Here is a 21,704-nt window from a genome sequence, read left to right on the forward strand (position 1 = left end):
GAAAATTTCCCACCCCTGCCACTGACTGACTTTTATATCTCTCACTTTAAAAACGCTCCACAGATACCCCAACTTTCCTTTCTGGAAATTTGATCCCAATCTTACCCACACATATTGGTACTTCTTTTATTCACAAATCTAATCTGTTTAATGTTCACTGTTGTCTACTGGAGCCCTGGAACAGATTTGATAGCTGTACTATTGTGTACTCTTTGTAATATTAAGTGACACCTCGCACCCAAGTTTGTAATTTTAAATACCTTCATCATTGTTGCATCAAAGACGTATGTTTGTTAAAATTATCAGAGATGAAAAAGATGTCTAAAAATATTAGTCATGTGACATACTATACCACTTATGCTTTATTAACTCAAAACAAACACAAAGGTTTTATTTTTTTATTTGTTAAATTTGTATGACTGCTCTTTCAGTGCCAGAAAGTTGATTTTTGTGCCATTTTAAACCCCCAAATGTGAGCTCGAACTGTTTTGAAGTCACTTTGTCAATACCTGCCTTGTTTCTTTCTCGTTTTCATTTCCTTCCTCTTTATCTCCAATGCAGTAAGTGTCAAATGAGGAACATAAAGTAACTGATCCAGAAATACTGAAGTTGCATCTGAAAATAATGGAAATGGATAAAGGTGTTAAATTAACTTTTTTATTTCCAGTGACCTGCACAGGATTGGATTTTACATTGTAGTTTACTGCAAGTTATGCTCCCAGCTCTGTGCATGTCCGGTCGTAACGTCTGTGTCTTATCACCACACATTTCAGACTTTGTTTGACATTGTTCATTAGATACAATCAAATGTTGTCAAGGAGACAAAACCCTGAACGCTCCTGGCCAACATTTCTTGATTAGCTAACAGGTTGATTAATCTCATACCAGTTTTACTTCTGTAATTTGACAGAACAGCATATCGTCTCAAGTGCTTGAAAAGAAGGCAGCTGGACTTCTTTATGTTCTTCTTGCCTCTCATCCAAGCGGCTTCATCAGCTGTCTGAGAGTCTTAGTGGGGACTGTATCCTTGGAGGTGGACCTGAGGGTCATTTACGCATTTGCAATGAATAGTTTTCAAGCACTTGAAACTACCATGACTGAGAACCACCACAGTATCGACACACTTGAACACATGCAGTTTTCTGCCTTCTGTTTAAACTTTAAGTTAATGTTAAACACTCTTTCATTCTGCACCACCTTAAGTGTATTTGTATGACAGCTGCTGTGTGTCATTATTACCATACCGTTATCATATCATAATTGCAGTTAATACATATTAGAGGGTTTTATAGTAGCCAGTCTACAGAATCTAAATGTGCCCTTGTGAATAAACAGTGTTGAGTAGAACGTGCCACATGAACATGGTAGTTTTTTCATTGAATAAAACATTGCACACTTTGGTCAGTGACTTTTATTTATTTATTTTTTGTTCACTAGAAAAAAAACATGTCATTAAAGATATATACAAAGGTTGTGTAACTTATTGCTCTGCAAAAGCAACACTTACTGAAAATATTTCTTAAGCCTTTCCACCAGTTATCATGAATAACCAGCAAGCGGCGCATTTCATATGTAAAATGCTGAGGAGACATCAGGCGGCCTCTTCAGTCATCTACTGGAGCGTGGATCTGTGAAGAGACAAAATATCAGGACAAACCTGCAAATATCTGAAAATATTTCTGTCTGTGTCTTTTGCATTTTCATCAGTTGAATTAAACACAGTTCCTCCACCAAAGAGAATGAGCCTCAACTGAGGTTTTCAGTGCAGTGTAATTTGAGTTTACAAGAAAACGTTATATTTATGAAACCCGGTGAACATGTACTGAATAGCCACAGATGGAAATGTAATATAGATCCAGGAAATAACTGGTAATTAACTCAGAACAGCAGCTTCAAGCAACAACTGGTATTACATGCTTAATTTTTTGTAGGATGTGATTAAAGGTGACTGAATAGTATATGAACCTGCTCCAAAATACAGCCAAGGGTATCCCAAGATTGTTTGGGTCATATTTCACCAAAAAACACACACATTATTTATGTTAAATGTATTAAATATTAATTACTAGGAGACAAAGTTTGGTTTGATCTTGGATTAATGGATCCAAGAGGGGGAAAAAACAACTCACTGCCTCAGCCAAATCAGGCCAATCCATTGCCATCACAATAGTATCGTCTGAATTAGGAGGTGTTTCCAGGTTCCAGTAGGTCATTTTGTCAAATACAGAAGATACTTTCACTGTCCTGTCCTGAAAACACACATAAACACAAGTTACAAAAACCTCATCTACGCATCTGATTTTATGAAATAGTTCTTGGACCCACAACTCCAGTGGTATTTACCTCCTGGTCTGAGCCGGGTTTGTTGATCTCTTTCAGTACCAGCCCCGTGTAGCCCTGCGGACAGCTGATCTCCTGCCCCTTTAACCCACGTCCCCTGAATGACACTGACTTATCTGCAATGTGAAAGGAAAAAACAAAACAAAGCATTGAGGATTCTTGATGTGTGCTGTGTAATGCGCAGTTTTCTTTCCTAAAGCACCTACTTGTCGCCTCCAGTCTGTCTAAACTGATTCTGTAAGGCTTTAACTCACTCTCATAAGTCTTCGCATAACATCCCACTTTTAAAGTTTTTGAATTGTTTAAAATCTTGGGTCTCACTTTTATGACCTTACAGGTTGAGGTCCCCACATATTTTGTCAAACTACTCCACTTGTGTTCTCAAGTCCTTAGGTAGGGGTCTTCTTGTGATTCTGCAAACCCATTTGAAAACTAAATATGATAGTGACTTCCAAACCTCCAGAACTAGGGAATAGTTTACCACTTTCTACACACACCCTTTACTCTGTGGCATCCATTATAATGAAGCTTAAAACTCATCTGTTCAGACAGACATTCGGGTAGTGTTCATATGTGTCCACTTTGCTTTAGCATATGCTGGTTTTTGCGCTTTGTTAGTGTTTTCTGTCTCAAAAAGGACAATAAAGCTACATTTTTATTACTTACTTAAGTGTTAAATAGCAACTCACTTTAACTAAAAATTCCCAAGAATTCTTAAAAACCATTCCACTTTTACCCCCAAAACAAATTAATCATATCAGAAACAGCAGTTATTAAAAAAGCAGTAAAAATAGTTTAAAACCAGGATACTGGCAGCTGTTTGCTTTATTTACACATTTAGTGATCTTTTATCTCTACATTTTTATCTGTCCACTGTGGATTAATCCATATTAGCAGATATCAAAAGATTTTGTGTTTACCTTGTTTCTGATCTTTGGTGGTAGCAGTGAAGTATTGGTTGACCTGTGCTGGCCCATTGTGTTCAATCTCACATGGCATGAGGTGGACTGGAGCTTGCGGTGCCTGTCCCACTGATGATGTACAAAGTCGAATAACACTGGAATTACAGGACATCCTGCAGCCAGGAGACAGAAGAAAAAAGAAAGTACATTTTTAGTTTTTAATTTAACCTCAGTCTCTTTTATCAAACACAGTCACAGACTACAAAAAAAGGGGAAAAAAATTGTATGTGAGACAAACTGAGCCACAAAGTTCAGCCTTTAATCTGAGTGTTTTTCTGCAATTAAAATAATTTTTCAACTGCAGATGTCACTATAGGTTCACAATGGTAGGTTTTATTTTAGCTCTTATGTCCAGCACACTAGTGTACTCAAAAATAAAACAAACAATGAATCATCTGCAATTAATTCAGAACTCATGGTGACTTTAATGTTACTCCACCTGTTTGCAGCTTTTTCTGTTGTTCTGCCAGCCTACCTGTCTGATTGCCTGTCAACCATAACTGTCTGTCAGACCTTCAGCTATGTAATCCATGCATCACAGCACAGAATGAAACTTTTTGGTGGACAGCTTTCAGTCTGCCTGAGTATCTGAGAGCAGCCAAAAGTAATACTTACTTTAAAACAATATTTTTTTTCTGGCTTTCGATAAGAATAGTTATTTGTTGTTCTCCATTTTTCATACACAGAATACGACATACTCAAAGTGAGCACATGCATGTTTTCCAAAGAATCCCAGAGAAAAAAATAATTCCTATTAAATAACATACAACATGCAATAAAAGTCTTACATTTATTTAAAAGACATATATCTCCACCCTTACCTTTCTGCAGTTTTCCAAACGTGAAACGTTAAACTGGATCTTTTCCGGTAAACAACAAACACAGCTTGTGATTGGACAAAACCTTCTTCTTCTACGCCAGAAGATATTTTGGCGGTTTTTTTCTGCTCAGCCCCAGAATAGCGCCTCCTCCCGGTGAAGCTCGATGTTTTCGCCCTTGAACTGTGACTCACACTCGCACCTCTAGATATGAGATAGTTAGCGTATCCTTTTTATTTATTTATTTATTTGGTGGGGGGTTAAACACCTGTCTTTGTAATTTTGATTTCTATTTGAAGTGAAATTAGCGGCCAACTCAATTGCTTCGATTTTAAAGGTTTTGTTTTTTTTTAAAAACACGTTCATTCCCAGTTTTCATTTAATATAAGTCTTTGTATTTTATTATGTACGTATATATACATATATTATATGTCTGCATAATATCATATATAACATAATAAAGTAATTATTACATAATTATTAACATAAATAAATACATTTTGAGTAGCACATAAGTAGCACATAACAAGTACTGTTATGTGCTACTTATATATATATATATATATATATATATATATATATATATATATATATATATATATATATATATATATATATATATATACCAAGATTACCCTCAAGCTCCCAGGCCTCTGGTAGAGGACCCGAGCTTGAAGGATAAACCGCCCGCAGGGGCGTGCTGGGTGTTAGTTTTTTATATATATAAACACCCAGCACGCCCCTGCGGGCGGTTTATCCTTCAAGCTCGGGTCCTCTACCAGAGGCCTGGGAGCTTGAGGGTCCTGCGCAGTATCTTAGCTGTTCCCAGGACTGCGCTCTTCTGGACAGAGATCTCCGATGTTATTCCCGGGATCTGCTGGAGCCACTCGCCTAGCTTGGGAGTCACCGCACCTAGTGCTCCGATTACCACGGGGACCACCGTTACCTTCACCCTCCACATCCTCTCGAGCTCTTCTCTGAGCCCTTGGTATTTCTCCAGCTTCTCGTGTTCCTTCTTCCTGATATTGCTGTCATTCGGAACCGCTACATCGATCACTACGGCCGTCTTCTTCTGTTTGTCTACCACCACTATGTCCGGTTGGTTAGCCACCACCATTTTGTCCGTCTGTATCTGGAAGTCCCACAGGATCTTAGCTCGGTCATTCTCCACCACCCTTGGGGGCATCTCCCATTTTGACCTCGGGACTTCCAGGTTATACTCGGCACAGATGTTCCTGTACACTATGCCGGCCACTTGGTTATGGCGTTCCATGTATGCCTTGCCTGCTAGCATCTTGCACCCTGCTGTTATGTGCTGGATTGTCTCTGGGGCATCTTTACACAGCCTGCACCTGGGGTCTTGCCTGGTGTGATAGACCCCAGCCTCTATGGATCTTGTGCTCAGAGCTTGTTCTTGTGCTGCCATGATTAGTGCCTCTGTGCTGTCTTTCAGTCCAGCTTTGTCCAGCCACTGGTAGGATTTCTGGATATCAGCCACCTCCTCTATCTGCCGGTGGTACATACCGTGCAGGGGCCTGTCCTTCCATGATGGTTCCTCGTCTCCCTCCTCTTTCTTGGGTTTCTGCTGCCTGAGGTATTCACTGAGCACTCGGTCAGTTGGGGCCATCTTCCCAATGTATTCTTGGATGTACGTTGTCTCATCCTGGACTGTGGTGCTGACACTCACCAGTCCCCAGCCCCCTTCCTTCTGCTTAGCGTACAGCCTCAGGGTGCTGGACTTGGGGTGAAACCCTCCATCCATGGTCAGTCTGGTCTTGCAGTCTCGGCTGACTGTTCTGTCTACCAGTAGCTGGTGTTTTGCGCCTCTGGCATTCTTGCTAATTCCTTTCTGTGTCCCGCTCATGTATTGACCCATGTGCCTGTTCATCTTAGCCGATATGATGCCTGACAGGAGCTTCCATGTAGTACTGAGGCAGGTTATTGGTCGGTAGTTGGAGGGGACCGGTCCCTTCTTGGGGTCCTTGGGGATCAGGACCGTCCGACCTTTGGTTAGCCATTCCGGGTGTCCCCTGTTAACTAGCAGCTGGCTCATTTGTGCTGCCAGACGCTCGTGGAGTGCAGTCAGCTTCTTTAGCCAGTAGGCGTGAACCATGTTGTTCATATATATATATTAAAATAACAGACAAAAACAAGACAACACAAAACAGTGTTGAAATGAACTAACAGATAAATTGGAAGACAGGAGTGTAGCTCTCTGAACGTTCCTAACAGGAGAGGAACAAGATGTGAAATAAAACTAATACAAATACAAATAAAACTAATACAAACTGATAAGGAGGCTGTTGGAAACATGAATACTAACACATAACTGGATATCAGAGGCAAAGGAACAAAAGGGGGAACAAAGCATTAAAACAGAAAATAGACAGAGGATGATACAGATAGAAACACTGGGGAGACTATTATCACTACCAGTAATAATGCTATTAAAAAAGACATGAAGCAGAACACAAAACTGAAACAAAAAACCCCTGGGGACGATGGACCACGAGATAAAACAAAATAGATCAACAATAAATGATCAGTTCAGCAAACAGTTTGATATGATTATCAGTTTCTGCTGGACATAAAACCAATACACAGTTCAGAATATTAGACCTCATGCAGCATTAGATCATGAGTTAGCATTTGTTACGCTATGGATTCAAACACTGAATATGTGATATTGTAGGCATTATTTCAAGCACCATCACTAAATAATCTCACATGTCATAGTACACTTTGAAATGTCTCGTACATTCTGAGTATTTTGATGACGTGTGTCGCAGTGTTACTTCAGTCTTGCTCAGTTCTGAGAACTCTGCTACAGTTGGCAGCAGCATCTGTCTTAGTGTGGGATGGACTAAATCCTGTCCAATGTGAGTCCGAGAGCCACTAAGGAGAAGTTTCCTGGGAGAGTTTTGCTCATATTGCATAAAATCTGTGTCAAGCCTCCACTGAGGGGACTTCAGGGGAAGAAGAAGACGTTTCCTAACTGCTCACAATTAGCCAGCGCAAGCAAGAGGTGAGTTTTTATAGCAGGACAGATAACTGTTGCAGGCATGTTGTATGGGATCCTACTTTTTTCTTGAATGCTTTATCAGGATTCACGTGAAGAGAAAGTCTCAACTCCCTTCTTCTTTTATGATTTACAGTGTTGTGTAAAATTCTTGAGCTACCCCTCATTTATATTTATCATCTATAAAAATGTCAAAAATAACAGTTCCATAGACATTTTTTTTTTTTGCAACAACAAAGGGGTTTTCAAAGAGCTGTTAGCTAAAAGCCTGCCATATCTCATCATGGTGTGCAGTGTCTCCTTAAAAATTTGAGGAAACTGGACAAGTGGAGGACAAAAGAAGAAATGTCATTCCTAAAAAATAAAACTACAGTGGATCTGAGAGAAAAAGCCATTCTTAAGGAAGGGAAATATTGGGAACATGCTGAGGAATGCCAAATTACACAAGAACTGTGTGTACAGCCATCTGTAAATCACAGTGGAGGCTCTATCATGGTTTGGGCTGCATTTCAGTCAGTGGTTTTGGAGATCTTATCAAAACTGATGACATTATGAACACAGAAAAGTACCATCAGACTTTGATTCACCGCTGAATATTATCAGTCTGGCAGTTGACTGCTGACACAGTTTGAAGTCATCTGATATGAAAGAACTCTGCATGTGACTGTGATTGGACTCAGCGGTTTTGCAGATCTCGGTAACATGAATGTGAAGGCTTGTGCCGAAACATCATAACATCATCAGCCACACTGAGGGTCTGGGAGTGAATCAAATGCTCAGTGTGTCTGTATTTCAGGAAAATGTGAAGCAGATGACGTCTTAGATAACACTGAAACATTTTCAGACTCACAAATGTGGATCTTAACCTGCTTTAGCTGAGTCCATATGAGTCCTTATTTCCATAAAATAACCTTTATCGATGTGTTTTATTAACCTTCACTGCTTGTTTGGTTTTTAGATTTAATGGAGCGACAAAGCAACTTGCACTCACAAGATGATGCAGAACCATCAGTCCTTATTGGTTGGGCGCTGGTGAAGCTCCAGTACGCTGTATTCGTTGCGATGTCACGGGCCCGGCAGAGACTCGTACAGCTCTCAATTGTGTTCTCATTTGTCTTCCTCCTCCTGTGGATCGCTGCATTTCTGTACGGGACTTTCTACTACTCTTACATGCCCCAGGCGACTTTTTCTGCACCTGTGAACTACTACTACAGGTGTGTATGTCAAGTCCCATCCAGCTTCTGTTTTTGTGGTCCATTCTTTCTCATTTATTCATGTTTTAATCTCCAGGACAGACTGTGAATCTCCAGCTTCGTTTTTGTGCTCTTACCCTATGGCCAACATCTCTCTGATCAGAAATAAAAAACATGTAAGTTCATCAGTTTACTCCATGCAGGGGACTTATTAGGCTTTTCTTTAGAGGAAGAAAGTGGTCCTTAATGGGGAGCGGAGTGCGGAGGAACAAAAAAGGGCTTGTTTCAGACAGTGAATTAATTTTAAACAGTGAATCATGCAAAGCCTCACTAGTAGACTCTAAAAATAAAAATATATGGCTGGAAATAAGCATAATTGTTCCCCTATAGACATTCATTCATATTATATATATGTATATATTTATATGCATTCCAAGAATACTCATATGTTTTTTGTAATATATATCGAGGCGCTGACATTCGGCCAGCCCTATCGGATGTCTTTGCAGCTGGAGATGCCGGATTCCCCAACCAATCGGGAGCTGGGGATGTTTATGATTAAAACAACCTGTTTCTCTCAGGATGGAGAGCAAGTGGCCTCCTCTGCTCGCTCTGTAAGCTGCACTCATACTCACTCAGCACCAGCGCGTCTACATGCAATCAAATAGTGTACTTTTAACAGCTACTCCAGTGATTCACTGCTGCACTGCTGTGTGTTTCTCAGGGAAAACATCAGCTGTCTGCCTCCAGCTCTCGCTTTGTGAGTACAGTGCTGATGCATGCTAACCCTTTTAATCACACAGCCTGCTCAGAGCCAGATTAGAGCTGCTTATGGCAGGTCTTCCACTGTGTCAGGTCATCCCACTTCTTCTTAACCTTTATTTTACCAGGAAAAGTCCCATTGAGATTAAAAACCTCTTTTCCAAGGGAGTCCTGGCCAAGAGGCGACAACATGTTAAAATTACAAAGTTACATACATGATTATAAGTAACAATTACATTTTAAAAAACATTTTTCTCTGGCTCTCTCAATTTGGACTTAAAAGCATTTAATGAAATAAGATCTGCTATCTTCCAGTCTTTTTGCATCATGTTCCATGTAAAAGGGGCAGCATAAGAAAAAGCCCTCTTTCCCAGTTCAGTTCTGGCAAATGGAACATTGAGCAGAAGAAGATCGCTTGAACGCAGGCTATAAGAAACAGTACTCCTCCATGTGAGCAGATCGCAAATATAGGTGGGCATTTGTCCAAGCAGGGCCTTGTAAATAAAGATGCACCAGTGATCAAACCTCCTGGAGGACAACGAAGGCCATCCCACTCGAGCATACAGATCACAACAATGGGTCAAAGCCCTACAGTTTGTAATAAACCGTAAAGAGGCATGATATACTGAGTCAATCTTATGAAGACACTGGGCAGAAGCATTCATGTACAGCAGATCACCATAATCTAAAACACATAAAAATGTGGCATTTACAAGACGCTTTTTTGTCTCAAAAGAAAAGCAAAATTTGTTTCGAAAGAAAAATCCTAATTTTAGTTTGAGTTTTTTCACAAGATTGTCTATGTGAGATTTAAAGGTCAGAGAATCATCAATTAAAAAGCCAAGATATTTATACGTATGCACCACTTCTATGAGGTTTCCCTCAAGAGTGGACACCAAGGGGACAGTTTGAGGAAATCTCTTCATGTTTGAAAACAACATTAGCTTTGTCTTTTCAGCATTAAGAACCAATTTCAGCTCCAGAAGTGTGTGCTGAACCACATCAAAAGCTTTCTGCAAAGATTCTATTGCCTTTTCAAGGTTTGAGCCAAAGGAATAAATAACTGTGTCATCAGCATAAAAATGCATACTAGCATTTGACACATTTTGTCCCAAATCATTTATATACATGATGAACAACAGAGGTCCTAAAATTGAACCCTGTGGCACCCCAGTGTGAATATTCAAAAGTTCTGAGCACAGATTTTCACATTTAATGCATTGAGTCCTGTCACTCAAATAGTTAGTGAACCAGGAGACAGCATGTCTAGACAGCCCCAAAGAAAGAAGCCTATGCTTCAAAATGGCGTGATCCACAGTGTCGAAAGCTTTTGACAGGTCGATAAAGAGAGAAGCGCAGTGCAGTTTTTTATCCAGAGCAACAAGTATGTCATTTATCACTTTTGTGGCAGCCGTAACAGCACTATGCTGTCCCACTGTTAAGGTTAATGAGATGACAAGACAAAGATGTGACATGACAGCTTAGAAATACAAGATGAATATGTGACATGGACTGTTTGATTCAGCACCGATACTCAAACTCTAAAGCATTTTTTTTTTAATTTAACAGAAATAAATTATATGAGTTTTGTTTTAATTGTTTACACATCTCCATACTTTTTAGATGCATGTGTCTAATTTACAAAAACCCTGGTAAGTTAATCCACAACCACCATGAACAGCCTATTGGTTCATGGGTGTAGTATAAACTCATGAGCGTCTGAGCCTGCATCTGTAATCCTTTCTTTAAATTTCATCACTAAAGACCTTTTGCACCGACTTGCACATTTGTAACAAAAGAGCAAAATGAATTCATCCCAGAGTCTGGATAATAATATGTGCACTGTAAGTGAAAGATATTGTGCTGTGCTGTTGTGGTCAGAGCATACTGCGATACCGCTCAGACCTGCTGAGGACGCTGGGAACGCTGCTGTTCCTCCCGGCCTTTTTGACTGGAGCAGCCGAGCAGAAACAAGTGCTGGAGGTGGAGCTCTTCTCAGACTTCACAGACAACCCAGTGAGTCCTGCATATATAGATGTTAAATAAAAAGGGAGTAGGGAGCAATAAGCAGGACAGGGATACAGGGGAACACATGTTAATACGGAAACAGCAGGTCAATATTTAACTGACACCTAATTAACAAGTTTATTTTCCCTCTCTGTTCAGTATGCTCCCTCAGTCACGGCTGTCATCGAGATCATGTCCAGCAAGGTGCAGATATATTCATCTGACCTCTACATTCATGCTCATTTCACTGGCATAAGGTGAGAATTACCCACATAATGCACACATTTGCTTGAAAAAAGAAGAACGTGTTGTAACGTTTAAACCTCCTCCAGGCCCCTCTGTGTACTCAGATTGCAGGGTTCTCTTCACAGTCTAAAGCTATTTGATGACTGTGATGTATCCAAACTATCATATGGAGCACAAATGATAAAATGTCACTATTTTAGAAAATTGCTTCGACCAGAAGGAATCATACCAGATTACCCTGGAACTGAAATGTAGGCAAAAAGGAGAGCTTTCATGTGCTGCGATTGGTTTCGACCAGAAATACTGCGTGGGAATAAAGACGCTCAAAAGTTTACCCAAAAGAAGTTTTCGATCCATTCATATGTACCTCGAGGGCTTCTTCCAGGAAAATGTTTGTAGTATGAAGGCAAAATTTTGAATGGCTCATTAAATACACGTTTGATTATTTATGGAATATAAATTTTTTATTTTTTTTCTGTGACCAACTGTCAGAATATGGCATTTTGTGAGATCTTCCTCAAAATCATGGGTTGGTTACTTGACAGAGATATAACAATGATAAGCCAAGGCACCAGTGGCTCTGCTTTCACTCGTGGTTTATGAGGAATGAAGCAGAACTTACATTCAGCTCAATAACGCCACAATAAATAGAATAGAAATATGATGTGGACGTGAAAGGGACACACGTTTCTCAGAAGTGGCTCTGAAAAACTTGAATTCAGGTAGCAGTGATCCTCATCTTTGTTAATCAGCTGCCAAACTCAATGACCCCAGGTCCCGACACTGTGTAGACTTTGGCCCAGTCTCAGTGACCACACTCAGAGACATGCAGACTTTGAGATGCATTACTGCTAAGTCTTTGAGGGGTGTCTCTGGCAGACAGTTTGAGTACTTTTTGTCATGGTTCTGGCTCAGGTTACCCAGAGTTTCTTGGACCTTTGAAGTTTTGAAGTTGTATTGATTTATTTCTTCTTTGTGATCCCCGGTTTGTTTGATGTTTATATTCACTTCATGTATTCTTGTATTTAGTTTTGTTCCTAGTTTCTAAGTAGCTTCATCATTTCACTCTTCGTTGTCCCTCATATTTATGTGTCTGCATTTTCCCCATGTAGTTATCTTATTTTGGGAGTTTGTGTTCCTTGTTTGTTGCTTTGAGTTGTTGCTTCCTATGTAGTTGCTGTCTTCCTCATTGTCCTTGTCAGAGCCTCAGTTCACTTCCCCCTAACATATCCCAGGTCCTGTGCTACATTTCCCTAGTATTTATTCCCAGTTTATGCTTCTGTAAAGAGACGTTTTTCTGTTGCTTTTTGTGTTTTGGTCTTTGTTTAGTCTGCACTACACATTCAGGACACTTTTTCCTGAGATTTATATAATATTTACCTGTTGCCTCACCAGATACTTGCTGTACTACTTCCCCATCATATCAGCCATTGTGGGCGTCTCCAGCAACTTCATCTTCCTCAGTTTCATCTTCATCTTCAGCTACATGAGGCTGCTGTTTCAAGTGAAACCACAGCGGGTGAGAAGAGAGACCCATGACTGCAAACAGACAGGGCTCTAAACTTGAATTATCAGATTTTTCCTTCCTGGTCATGCTTACCTGTCACTGAGTTCCTTGTTGCCTACAGTTCAGAATGAATTGGACAGAGGAGAACAACCAGCAAGGGGAGGAAAGAGCTGTCCCTGCAGGTACATTATTATTTATGTTCATGCATGTTTAAACTAACTGGATCAGTTCAAGAGTGTGATTTACTGTGTTTGACTGCTGGAACAAATTCTTTGACAGGCACTGCAGAAATGCTGGGTCCCTTCCATCAAAACCCCACAGACGTGAGACAGGAGGAACCACATTTTCACGTTGGAAATGGCACAGAGCAGCAAAACAGAGATACAATTGGTCAGGGAGAAATAAACGAAACAGAAGCAGCCTGAGGCAACTGATAAAGGAGGAAAATGTGCAGAGAACAACCATGATAATGTGATGTAAAGATGAATATTTAAGGCCAATATCTGGTTGAAAATGATGAAGAAAATCAATTTTACATAAAAGCCGCAAAGAAACCCTGTCATTATGAGAAAAACATTTCTTGGGAATATGTTAGACTGAAAAAAATATATATGGTTTTATTTGTTTGAGTATTTATAGGCACCACAAATAAGTCACTTGCAAATGTCTTTATAATCAAAACAAAAAGACATTTGCTCTGATATAAAATAAAACATAATTACAATGATCATAAATGTTGTAGTTGCTGGTTAACACTAATCATACAGACAAAGTCTGGAGACAAAGTAAGAGGGGTCGGGATGGTTTGGAGATGTGCAGAGGAGGAATAGTGGATATACTGGACAAAGATGGAGGTGCCAAGCAGGAAGAAAAGAGAAAGATCTAGGAGGAGGTTTATGGATGTAGTGAATGGGTGCATGCAGAGGGATAGTTTGAGGTGGAGGCAGATGACGCCCTGAGGCAACCTCCAAAGGTAGAAACTGAACGTGGCTGAAAGAAGAAAAAGAAGTTACCTACACAGCTGTGTAGGTAACTTCCCATGCCACTGAAACACACTTCTGTGTTTCAGTGGCATATTAATCCAAGATTTCTATGTTAATTTACACTTAGATAAAATCTTTTCCAAATACATCAGCTGAAAGCTGCTTTTGGTTTTGGGAGGGGTTTTAAATACAAGTAATTCATTTAGCTGGTTGACTGCATGAAGCATTACCATTAAAAAAAACGACCTTTTTTTTCAAACTGAGCATTCTTGTTCTAAGAAATGAGGACTATTTAATGCGAAAATCAAAATCAGTGATGCTTTTATACACTGGTGTTTGCTACTCCTTTCACATAACAGCCTGAACTGGCTCTAACCAGAATCGAAACAATGTGGGGAAACTCCAGCGGACAACTGAGTATGAAGACAAATACGTTTAAAACAGAACATCCACACATAAAACAGCAGAAACATCAGCAGCACGAAGCTGGGGGCCAGAAATGGCCCAAGACAGACTCAAACCCCAGCTCCTGCAGTAGCCTTTCAGAATATTGGTTGTCTGCTCAACACAGTGAGCCAAACGGTTACCCCACTGCAAGTTTTTTAAGCAATAGTTGCAAAAAAAAAAAAAAGCCACACCGTGTCTCCTTAGCTTGGGACAATTACATCCATCAACACGCACTTATTGGAAAGTTTATTGGTTACACTTTGCTAGTTCCAGATTGGATCTCTTTTCAGAGCTGCCTTAATCCAACGAGATATCGTACACATCCTTCTGAGATTTTGTGCTTTATTGACATGCTAGCATCACACAGTTGTAAATCTCCCGCTCCAGCACATCCCAAATATACTTAATTGGATTGAGGTTTAGTCACTGTGGAGGCCATTTGAGTACAGTGAATTCATTGTTATGTCCAAGAAACTATTTTAAGATTATGTGATCTTTGTGATACGGCGCGCTATCCTGCTGGAAGCAATGATCAGAAGATGGGTATACTATGGTCACAAATGGGTCAATATGGTCAGCAACAATGCTCTATAGGGTGTGGCATTTTAAGCAAGTCTGAAGCAGAAATTACCAGTGTGTGAACTTCAGCAGGTTATGTTGACCATCCCTTACCATGCATAAATGCACTGAGTTGTTGCTATGTGATTGGCTGATTAGATAATTGTGAAAATGAGCAGTTGAGGCTTTCCTAACAAAGTAGTCAATGGGTTTATTTCAAAGTAATATGTACTTATAACAATATACATGAAATCTATTCTACATAATAACTGTCTAGAATTTCTGTTTTCATTAAGCTGTGAAATGTTGGACTGTGGAGCTGTTTCTTTTGTTGTATGATGAAAAGAAATTCTGAAAAACAACAAAGCAAAATTTGCATCTTTTTCTTATTACACAAATAACACTTTTTTTGCATTTATTCACTCGAATGCTGTGTAACTATTTAAGTAAAACACTGTAAAACACATTCATTATTGGAGGGAGGACACCGTATTCCTGGATGTCCTCTTGCCAGTGGCACTCTTGGCCAAATTCCAGCAGCTGTCCCTGAATAAAGCTCTGGAAACTTAACAGCGTCACTGCATGCAAAATTTGGCACCAGCAGAGAGAATGAGAACGGGATGTGGCTCACTGACAGGCACACAGCTTTGTGTAACTGAAAACTTGCAGGTGGAGGACACGGGTTAGGTAAGTTAGATACACGTGAGCATTTAATGCTGCTTCTTCTTTTTTTTCAATTTCTGTCATTTTAAAAAAATGTTGTCGTTCTAGTGATTTTTAGTCTCTTTGAATGCTTTTCCTCAAACGTGTTCAAAACTGTGCATCTGTTGTAAAGATTTTGCTGTTGTACAAGCACATGTTGGGCTCACATCCGACACAAAGATGGACACTACAGATGACAACCACACAGAGGGGATAAAGATGGAGATAGAGAATCAGCAAATTGTAGAGAATGACTGCTTTTCCACCTTATCGGATAAAACGCATCAACATCTGTTGATCAGTGAAAGACCGTCGAGCAGCTGCAGGGTGGTCAGATTAAGATCCAGACCCAGTCTCCAGTCAACAAAAAGCTTCCCCCCTTATAGTCAGTGCATAGGTGGACTGGGAGAGGACGAGGACGAGGATGATCAGCACAATTCAGACATGGCTTGCCAGTCAAATGCCACAAATGTGAAGGAAGACAAAACAGAAGAACTTCAAAGCACAGAACGAAACGAAGAGCTGACTACAAGATCTCCAAGGGACTGGTTAAAGGCAAAATGGAAACTTAGGAGGAAGGAGAGGTCGGGGGGAAGCTTTGAGGTCGACGCAGACAGCTGCGAGAGAGGAAGGTGGAGTGGGAAAAGAAGGGTGGAGGAGACTGAAAAAAAAGAGGAATTTAATGATGATGATGATGATGATGATGAAGGGTGTGCAAATGCTGAGGGAAAACACTGGAGAGGTAGAAACTCCAGCTTTGAGAAAGTGAGGAAAGAAGAGGAGGAAGACGAAGATGGGAGATCGACTATTTCAGCAGTAGAAGGAGATACAAAGAGCAGCAGGGAGACCCCAAAAAGGAATGATGAGGAGGAACTGCCAGGAGTGACAGAGGGGTCCACAACACAACAGTGGTCCTCCCCACATCCTATCCTCTCCAAGCTTCTGCACTCCTCCACCTCCTCCTCCTCTTCCCTCAACCTTTCCTCCGCAGAGAGCGACGAGGTCTTCAGTGAAGGAGAGGATGCTGGGTCAAAGAGGAAGACATTCAGGAAGGTGAGAATATCTGAGAACAACACATTATACACAGATGCAGCTTTAAAGTATGTTCTCATTTTTTGGGGGGAGGGGGGTCCTGGCTGATACACTAGCATTGGCTCATGTGTCTGGCTGCTCTGGTTTTCCATGGAAGTAAAGTAAAACCATGTTTCTCAACTGTTCTGTGCACCTGTGGTCCTACTGATTTGCATGGGCTTGAAAGAGGACTTTGACAAAGTCAGATTTGAATGGTGTTTGCATGCCTGGCTGCTGCTGCTGCTGCAGATATGAGAGTAAAGAGCGAACAGAGGGAGGATGATAGGAAGCACGCTCTAAACACAGTGTGTTTGCATTGTCAGACACTGAATAGCAGACAGTCGGCTGTAGCAGGCCTACAAAACATTTTAAACCAGCATGGTAACGTTTAATATGGAAGCGTGTATGATTGGAAGAGCTTAAATATGATGTAATAGAGACATTTCCTCCAAACTGCAAGCCTGTCATTTTGTAACAGTGCACTACTGAACATGCTTGGCTCAGCTTCAGCTGCTTTTGGGTTTAGGTTTTTCATTGGCTACCTCTGTGTCTGTTAGAGACTGTTTTGTGTATATACAAAGTAGATCGTAACTGCTGAGGAATGTTCTGTTTGTTGGAGTACATTTTTCAGAGTTTGTTAAGGCCACGTGACTACATGGCTCCCCGAAGTGGGAAATCAAAGAATTTTATGTAGTCATTTTATGCTTTTGTCAAAAGAAATGTACAAATGAACCATTTCCAAATTACAGAGAATTAAAGTTCAACGTGCGTCCATAGCTATGATTTCACTGTGAATGTTTTGACATTTCACGGTAGCAAACGTGCGTAAAAACACACGTACTTGCCGCTTAAAACAAACCAGTTTCTGTTAATTTTATTAATGACATCTCTGTTTTTCCTACTGTGACAAAGCAAGTTTAGCCCTTCACACTAACAAACCGGCTTACCCTGCTTCTTTTTGCATGCATGCTGCTATTCCTGTTGTAGGTAAATTCGGCACTCCAAACTCCCTGCAGGTGTTTGTCTTTGTCCTTTACACATAGGTAACCTACCTATTAACAAAGAAATGGAAGGTATTCTCCACACCCTGAACTGGCCTTAGAGATAATAGTTGTTGGATAACTACTAGACAGGAATGCTCCTCTCACGTAACATGCTTTTCTTTTTATGCCTCAGTGCCGCTCCTGGAAAACCTTCCTGACCATGATGCACTGGTCTATGAGCCGGCAGAGCTCCTGGGTCCAGCTGGCTGGACATCAAGGCATGTGTGTTACAGTTTCTTCCACACAGACACGTGCAGGCTTTCAGAAATCAGCGTGAACACATTTCCAAATGATGCTAGCTATGATGCTGTCCAACACATTGATGTTTACATGATTGCAAAGCTTTCCAAGAGGACATTTTTGACTTGTAAATATGAACTGAAGTCACTATAGGATGTACTGTATGTCATCACCACTGCTTGCCGGCATTAACTCACATTGACTCATATGTAAATATCCATGTGACTGCACATTATGTCAGCTCTTCATGGACTTAGTCATTGTTTTAGTTTGTGTTTCAAAAGATTATTAGGACGTGGGCTAGTCATTGAACAGTGGATGGTTAAAACCAGGAGACAGTGAAGCTCAGTATTACCTTTACTGAGGTGTCAGTCTTGAAAAAGTTTACTATGCTGAACTTAGGCAGTACCCATCACTCTGCTTCCTTCACTTATTGCCTTATTGATTGTATGGGAACAATAATTTCATCTCTTCTTGATGTTTGCTGATGTCATCAGGTAACTTCCAGGTCAGTAAAGGAGGTGAGGTGCTGAAACTATACAGTGAAGTGGAAGCAAACTGCCTGGATTGCCTGATGAGAGACCCGCTGAGACCCTTTGTCCCACAGTATCATGGCTTGGTAACAAGAGGGGAGCTCTGCTATATCCGCCTGGAGGATCTGCTAAGTGGCCTGAAGAGGCCCGTCATCATGGACTGCAAGATGGGAGTCAGGTAAGGCGTCCCTCACAGGTGACTCATCAAGTCTTGATTGCAGAATATTAACATTCAGCTACGTGAAGGGCTTAGTGAGTTTTCTAGGAGAGAAAATGTCAAGATTTCAGATTTTATGAATAATACGCTACACTGGTTTTAATGTATAGAAAGGGTATTTGGGAATAAATTGTTTATATCATGTTCTTGCTATGATGACTAACTCATGGAAGGTTATTTTTATATCGAATCCCGAAAAAATGACAAAACATTAAAACGTGAACATCCAGTTTGTACCTGGTCCTGAGCTTATAGTCATTAAGAGCGACGGATACGGGAACTGTCGTTTTGAATGGTTCAGATACGTCTTTGTGTCCACAAGGAATGAATTGAGTCTTACCTTATGAGACCTCAGCATCTAAACACCACACTTTCTGCTCAGGGCCAGGAATTAAACCTCCCCTTGAATTTCACTCACTGTGGTATATCACACCATTATTTCCAGTCTGATATTGGTGTTTTTGTTTGAATGACCCCTTTGTCAAAACTAAATATCTACATTTTCTTTGCTAGAACCTACCAAGAGGATGAATTAGTCAAAGCTCGTGTCAAAGCTCCTCTGCGAAGCGATATGTACCAGAAGATGGTGAAAATGGACCCTTCTGCTCCGTCAGCAGAGGAACATGCACAGAAGGGAGTCACCAAATGGCGCTACCTTCAGTGGAGGGATTCAATCAGTTCTACGTCCACGCTGGGCTTCAGGATAGAGGGCATTATGGTAGGAGTGAAGGCCAGGGAAGGAACTGCACTGTTTATGTTTATTAAAAGTATCCATCTGATAAAGTATCTGTTTCTGTCTCTGTGAGTCAGATGGAGGATGGTAGCATCCAGCGAGACTTCAGGAAGATTCAGACTTTAGCTCAGGTCACTGAGGCACTGCTTTACTTCACCAGGAGCCAGCTGCACACTCTGGTCAGTTCTGCTAACATGTAAAACTTTTCCTTTAGAAAACGCACTGGAATCATGTCATAGTAAGAAAAAAATTGTTTGATAACAGAAAACAGAACTGGCAACTTCAAAACTGATAATGAATGCAATCCTTAATGAGCAAGCAAGTGGAAAAAGTGAGGATAAAGAAACCCTAAGTGGAGCTAAACCTGGTGAGGACTTACATCTGCTGTGACCTGTCATGGTCGTAGGGAAAAGTGTAGAGAAGTGCAAAGTTCTTGCAGTGTATACCTAAAGACACTTACCAGACCAAACTATTTTGAAAGAATAATCCAACACCAACCACTTTACAAAATGATCAGAAAATGTAAAATTACTTTTGGATTTTCTGCTCATTCACATCTCTCATTCTTAATTTTTGGAGAAAGCAGACCTGCATTTTCTGGCAGAGCTGTGACCATATTAAAAGCATTGTCTTTCTTTTACAAATAAGAGTGAAAAAGTGTCATCGTGACTTGTCGAATGTGGGCCCAAATGCAGGCAGGAATGAGCTAAAAATGATCCGTTTATTAAAGATGTTGGCAGATAATCCACAAAAGGAAAAAAAACCCCACAAAGTCCAAAATATAACTGAAAATACACAAACATAAAACTTGGAAAACACACGAGGACAAGGAGACAGAAACAATTGTCACACAGGGGTATTTGGGGCAGCGAGGAGACCCAGCTGAACTAGGACTCTAATAAAAAGTCAAAACGCAAAATAAGTAAACTTGAAAATCTCGTAAACAGGCACACAAAGTTACTCAAGCAAAATGAGAAACAACTCAAACCTAAAGCATACTTAAACCCAAAATGAAACTAAAACTCTAAAAACTCAGAACCGTGAAGAGACCCAGGGATAGTGACACTGAGTGCAGCCTACAGCCCAATTGGCTGCACATACACTGACCTGGTTATCTGAAAGCTTTGGCCATGTCTAAGATGAGCATCCACTGTTGTAACACTGAAAACAAGGAAAAGCATAATAGATCCCATTTGTTTTAGTTATCATAGCTTCACCATTTTCTGTTGCTAAACATTTCCACCCATGTGTGTTCTCAGAGAGCGTACCACTCCAGACTCCTGGCCCTGAGTGACGCACTAAAGAATTCGCCATTTTTCAGAACTCATGAGGTTAGTCTACATGTAGAGATGAATCTTGTTCAATTGTACGATAAATAAAAAACACATGAATTCATCATAGCCACTCTTACAATACCTTTATGTTTTTTAATCGATCAGGTGATTGGCAGCTCGCTTCTCTTTGTCCACGACCACAGCAAGGCCAGTGTATGGATGATAGACTTCGGAAAGACGACGCCTCTGCCTGACTCGCAGGAGCTCCGACACAACGTCCCGTGGTCTGAGGGTAGCAGGGAGGACGGCTACCTCATCGGTCTGTCCTCTCTCGTCGCATCTTTAGCCCAGGCCATCAGTGTGGCCTCCTGGCAGCAGGAGGAGAGCTGTGAGGAGGAGCAAATAAGCCCGTGAATGTGCATTTTTGACAGTCGTTACACAATTGTAAGTGGATGAGATGGACAAATCGACTGGTGTTACATCGGAATGGTTTCATTCACTGGAAGAGACTTGATTTGTTAATGGAGATTGTGTCTTCAGGGGCTAAGGAGGAGGAAAAAGGGACTTCAGTGTACCGAAAATCCATAGATATGTGGTTGTGCATCCGGTATGTACATACTCTGACAGTTAAAACTACTATGTTACAAAGACCTTTTTGTTTTCTCATTTGCAAAAGACGGACAATCCAAGGAACATCTACAGATCAGGGGCTTGCCCAGTGAAGAGGCATGGGTTGGGAATGACTCTGCTGGAGATCTGTTTACAAATGCTCCTGTCTTGTTTGTTTTAATGTGGTTGGTCTGCATAACCTAAAACAGCTTACCTTTGTTGCAACATAAGCTCATTTAAGGTATCTCATAATGCGCACATCGACTGAACAGCCTCGTGCTCTATCTTTTTTTTAAGACAGTATGTGTAAAAAACATGGGTTAAGTACAGATTAAGCTATACCAATGAAGAAAACACAGCCACAATGTTTGTATTGTATTATTATATTGTTTGTATTTAGATTACTTACACATGATGCAGCTGAAATGTTTTTCACAGTT

General features: G+C 40.6%; 3 protein-coding genes across 3 annotated transcripts; 2 read left to right on the top strand and 1 right to left on the bottom strand.

Moving 5' to 3' along the window:
• Positions 1–1,531: 1,531 nt before the first annotated feature.
• On the bottom strand, positions 1,532–4,165 carry rnaseh2c (ribonuclease H2, subunit C). Its single transcript, XM_085372270.1, has 5 exons — positions 4,124–4,165; positions 3,261–3,415; positions 2,344–2,456; positions 2,130–2,249; positions 1,532–1,628 (listed from the first exon to the last, which is right to left on the bottom strand). Exons 2-5 carry the CDS (start codon positions 3,412–3,414, stop codon positions 1,605–1,607), a joined length of 411 nt encoding a protein of 136 aa, XP_085228396.1. The 5' UTR covers position 3,415; positions 4,124–4,165; the 3' UTR covers positions 1,532–1,604.
• A 2,922-nt stretch (positions 4,166–7,087) lies between these two features.
• On the top strand, positions 7,088–13,279 carry LOC146638990 (seipin-like). The gene is made up of 10 exons (XM_085372282.1): positions 7,088–7,145; positions 8,098–8,353; positions 8,430–8,508; positions 8,803–8,946; positions 9,057–9,092; positions 10,976–11,110; positions 11,261–11,358; positions 12,743–12,866; positions 12,976–13,036; positions 13,134–13,279. The coding sequence occupies exons 2-10, from the start codon at positions 8,103–8,105 to the stop codon at positions 13,277–13,279; spliced, it is 1,074 nt and encodes a 357-aa protein (XP_085228408.1). The 5' UTR covers positions 7,088–7,145; positions 8,098–8,102.
• A 2,442-nt stretch (positions 13,280–15,721) lies between these two features.
• On the top strand, positions 15,722–21,069 carry LOC146638991 (inositol-trisphosphate 3-kinase A-like). The gene is made up of 7 exons (XM_085372294.1): positions 15,722–16,597; positions 17,792–17,876; positions 18,396–18,609; positions 19,162–19,366; positions 19,459–19,560; positions 20,641–20,712; positions 20,821–21,069. Exons 1-7 carry the CDS (start codon positions 15,725–15,727, stop codon positions 21,067–21,069), a joined length of 1,800 nt encoding a protein of 599 aa, XP_085228420.1. The 5' UTR covers positions 15,722–15,724.
• Positions 21,070–21,704: the final 635 nt, after the last annotated feature.

The sequence above is a fragment of the Diplotaxodon limnothrissa genome, linkage group LG2 (assembly GCF_057381915.1).
Source record: "Diplotaxodon limnothrissa isolate DT_005_m linkage group LG2, D_limnothrissa_male_GT1.1, whole genome shotgun sequence".
NCBI lineage: Eukaryota > Metazoa > Chordata > Actinopteri > Cichliformes > Cichlidae > Diplotaxodon > Diplotaxodon limnothrissa.

Bases quoted from the DNA above. Each gene is read 5' to 3' on its own strand.
- LOC146638991 (XM_085372294.1), top strand. From the start codon at position 15,725: ATGGACACTACAGATGACAACCACACAGAGGGGATAAAGATGGAGATA. The intron at 16,598-17,791 runs GTGAGAATATCT...TTTATGCCTCAG, and splicing joins AGAGGAAGACATTCAGGAAG to TGCCGCTCCTGGAAAACCTT. The intron at 19,367-19,458 runs GTAGGAGTGAAG...TCTGTGAGTCAG, and splicing joins TCAGGATAGAGGGCATTATG to ATGGAGGATGGTAGCATCCA.
- rnaseh2c (XM_085372270.1), bottom strand. From the start codon at position 3,414: ATGTCCTGTAATTCCAGTGTTATTCGACTTTGTACATCATCAGTGGGA. The intron at 2,457-3,260 runs GTAAACACAAAA...TTCACATTGCAG, and splicing joins CACCAAAGATCAGAAACAAG to ATAAGTCAGTGTCATTCAGG. The intron at 2,250-2,343 runs GTAAATACCACT...GTGTGTTTTCAG, and splicing joins AACCCGGCTCAGACCAGGAG to GACAGGACAGTGAAAGTATC.
- LOC146638990 (XM_085372282.1), top strand. From the start codon at position 8,103: ATGGAGCGACAAAGCAACTTGCACTCACAAGATGATGCAGAACCATCA. The intron at 11,359-12,742 runs GTGAGAATTACC...TTGCCTCACCAG, and splicing joins GCTCATTTCACTGGCATAAG to ATACTTGCTGTACTACTTCC. The intron at 13,037-13,133 runs GTACATTATTAT...ATTCTTTGACAG, and splicing joins GGAAAGAGCTGTCCCTGCAG to GCACTGCAGAAATGCTGGGT.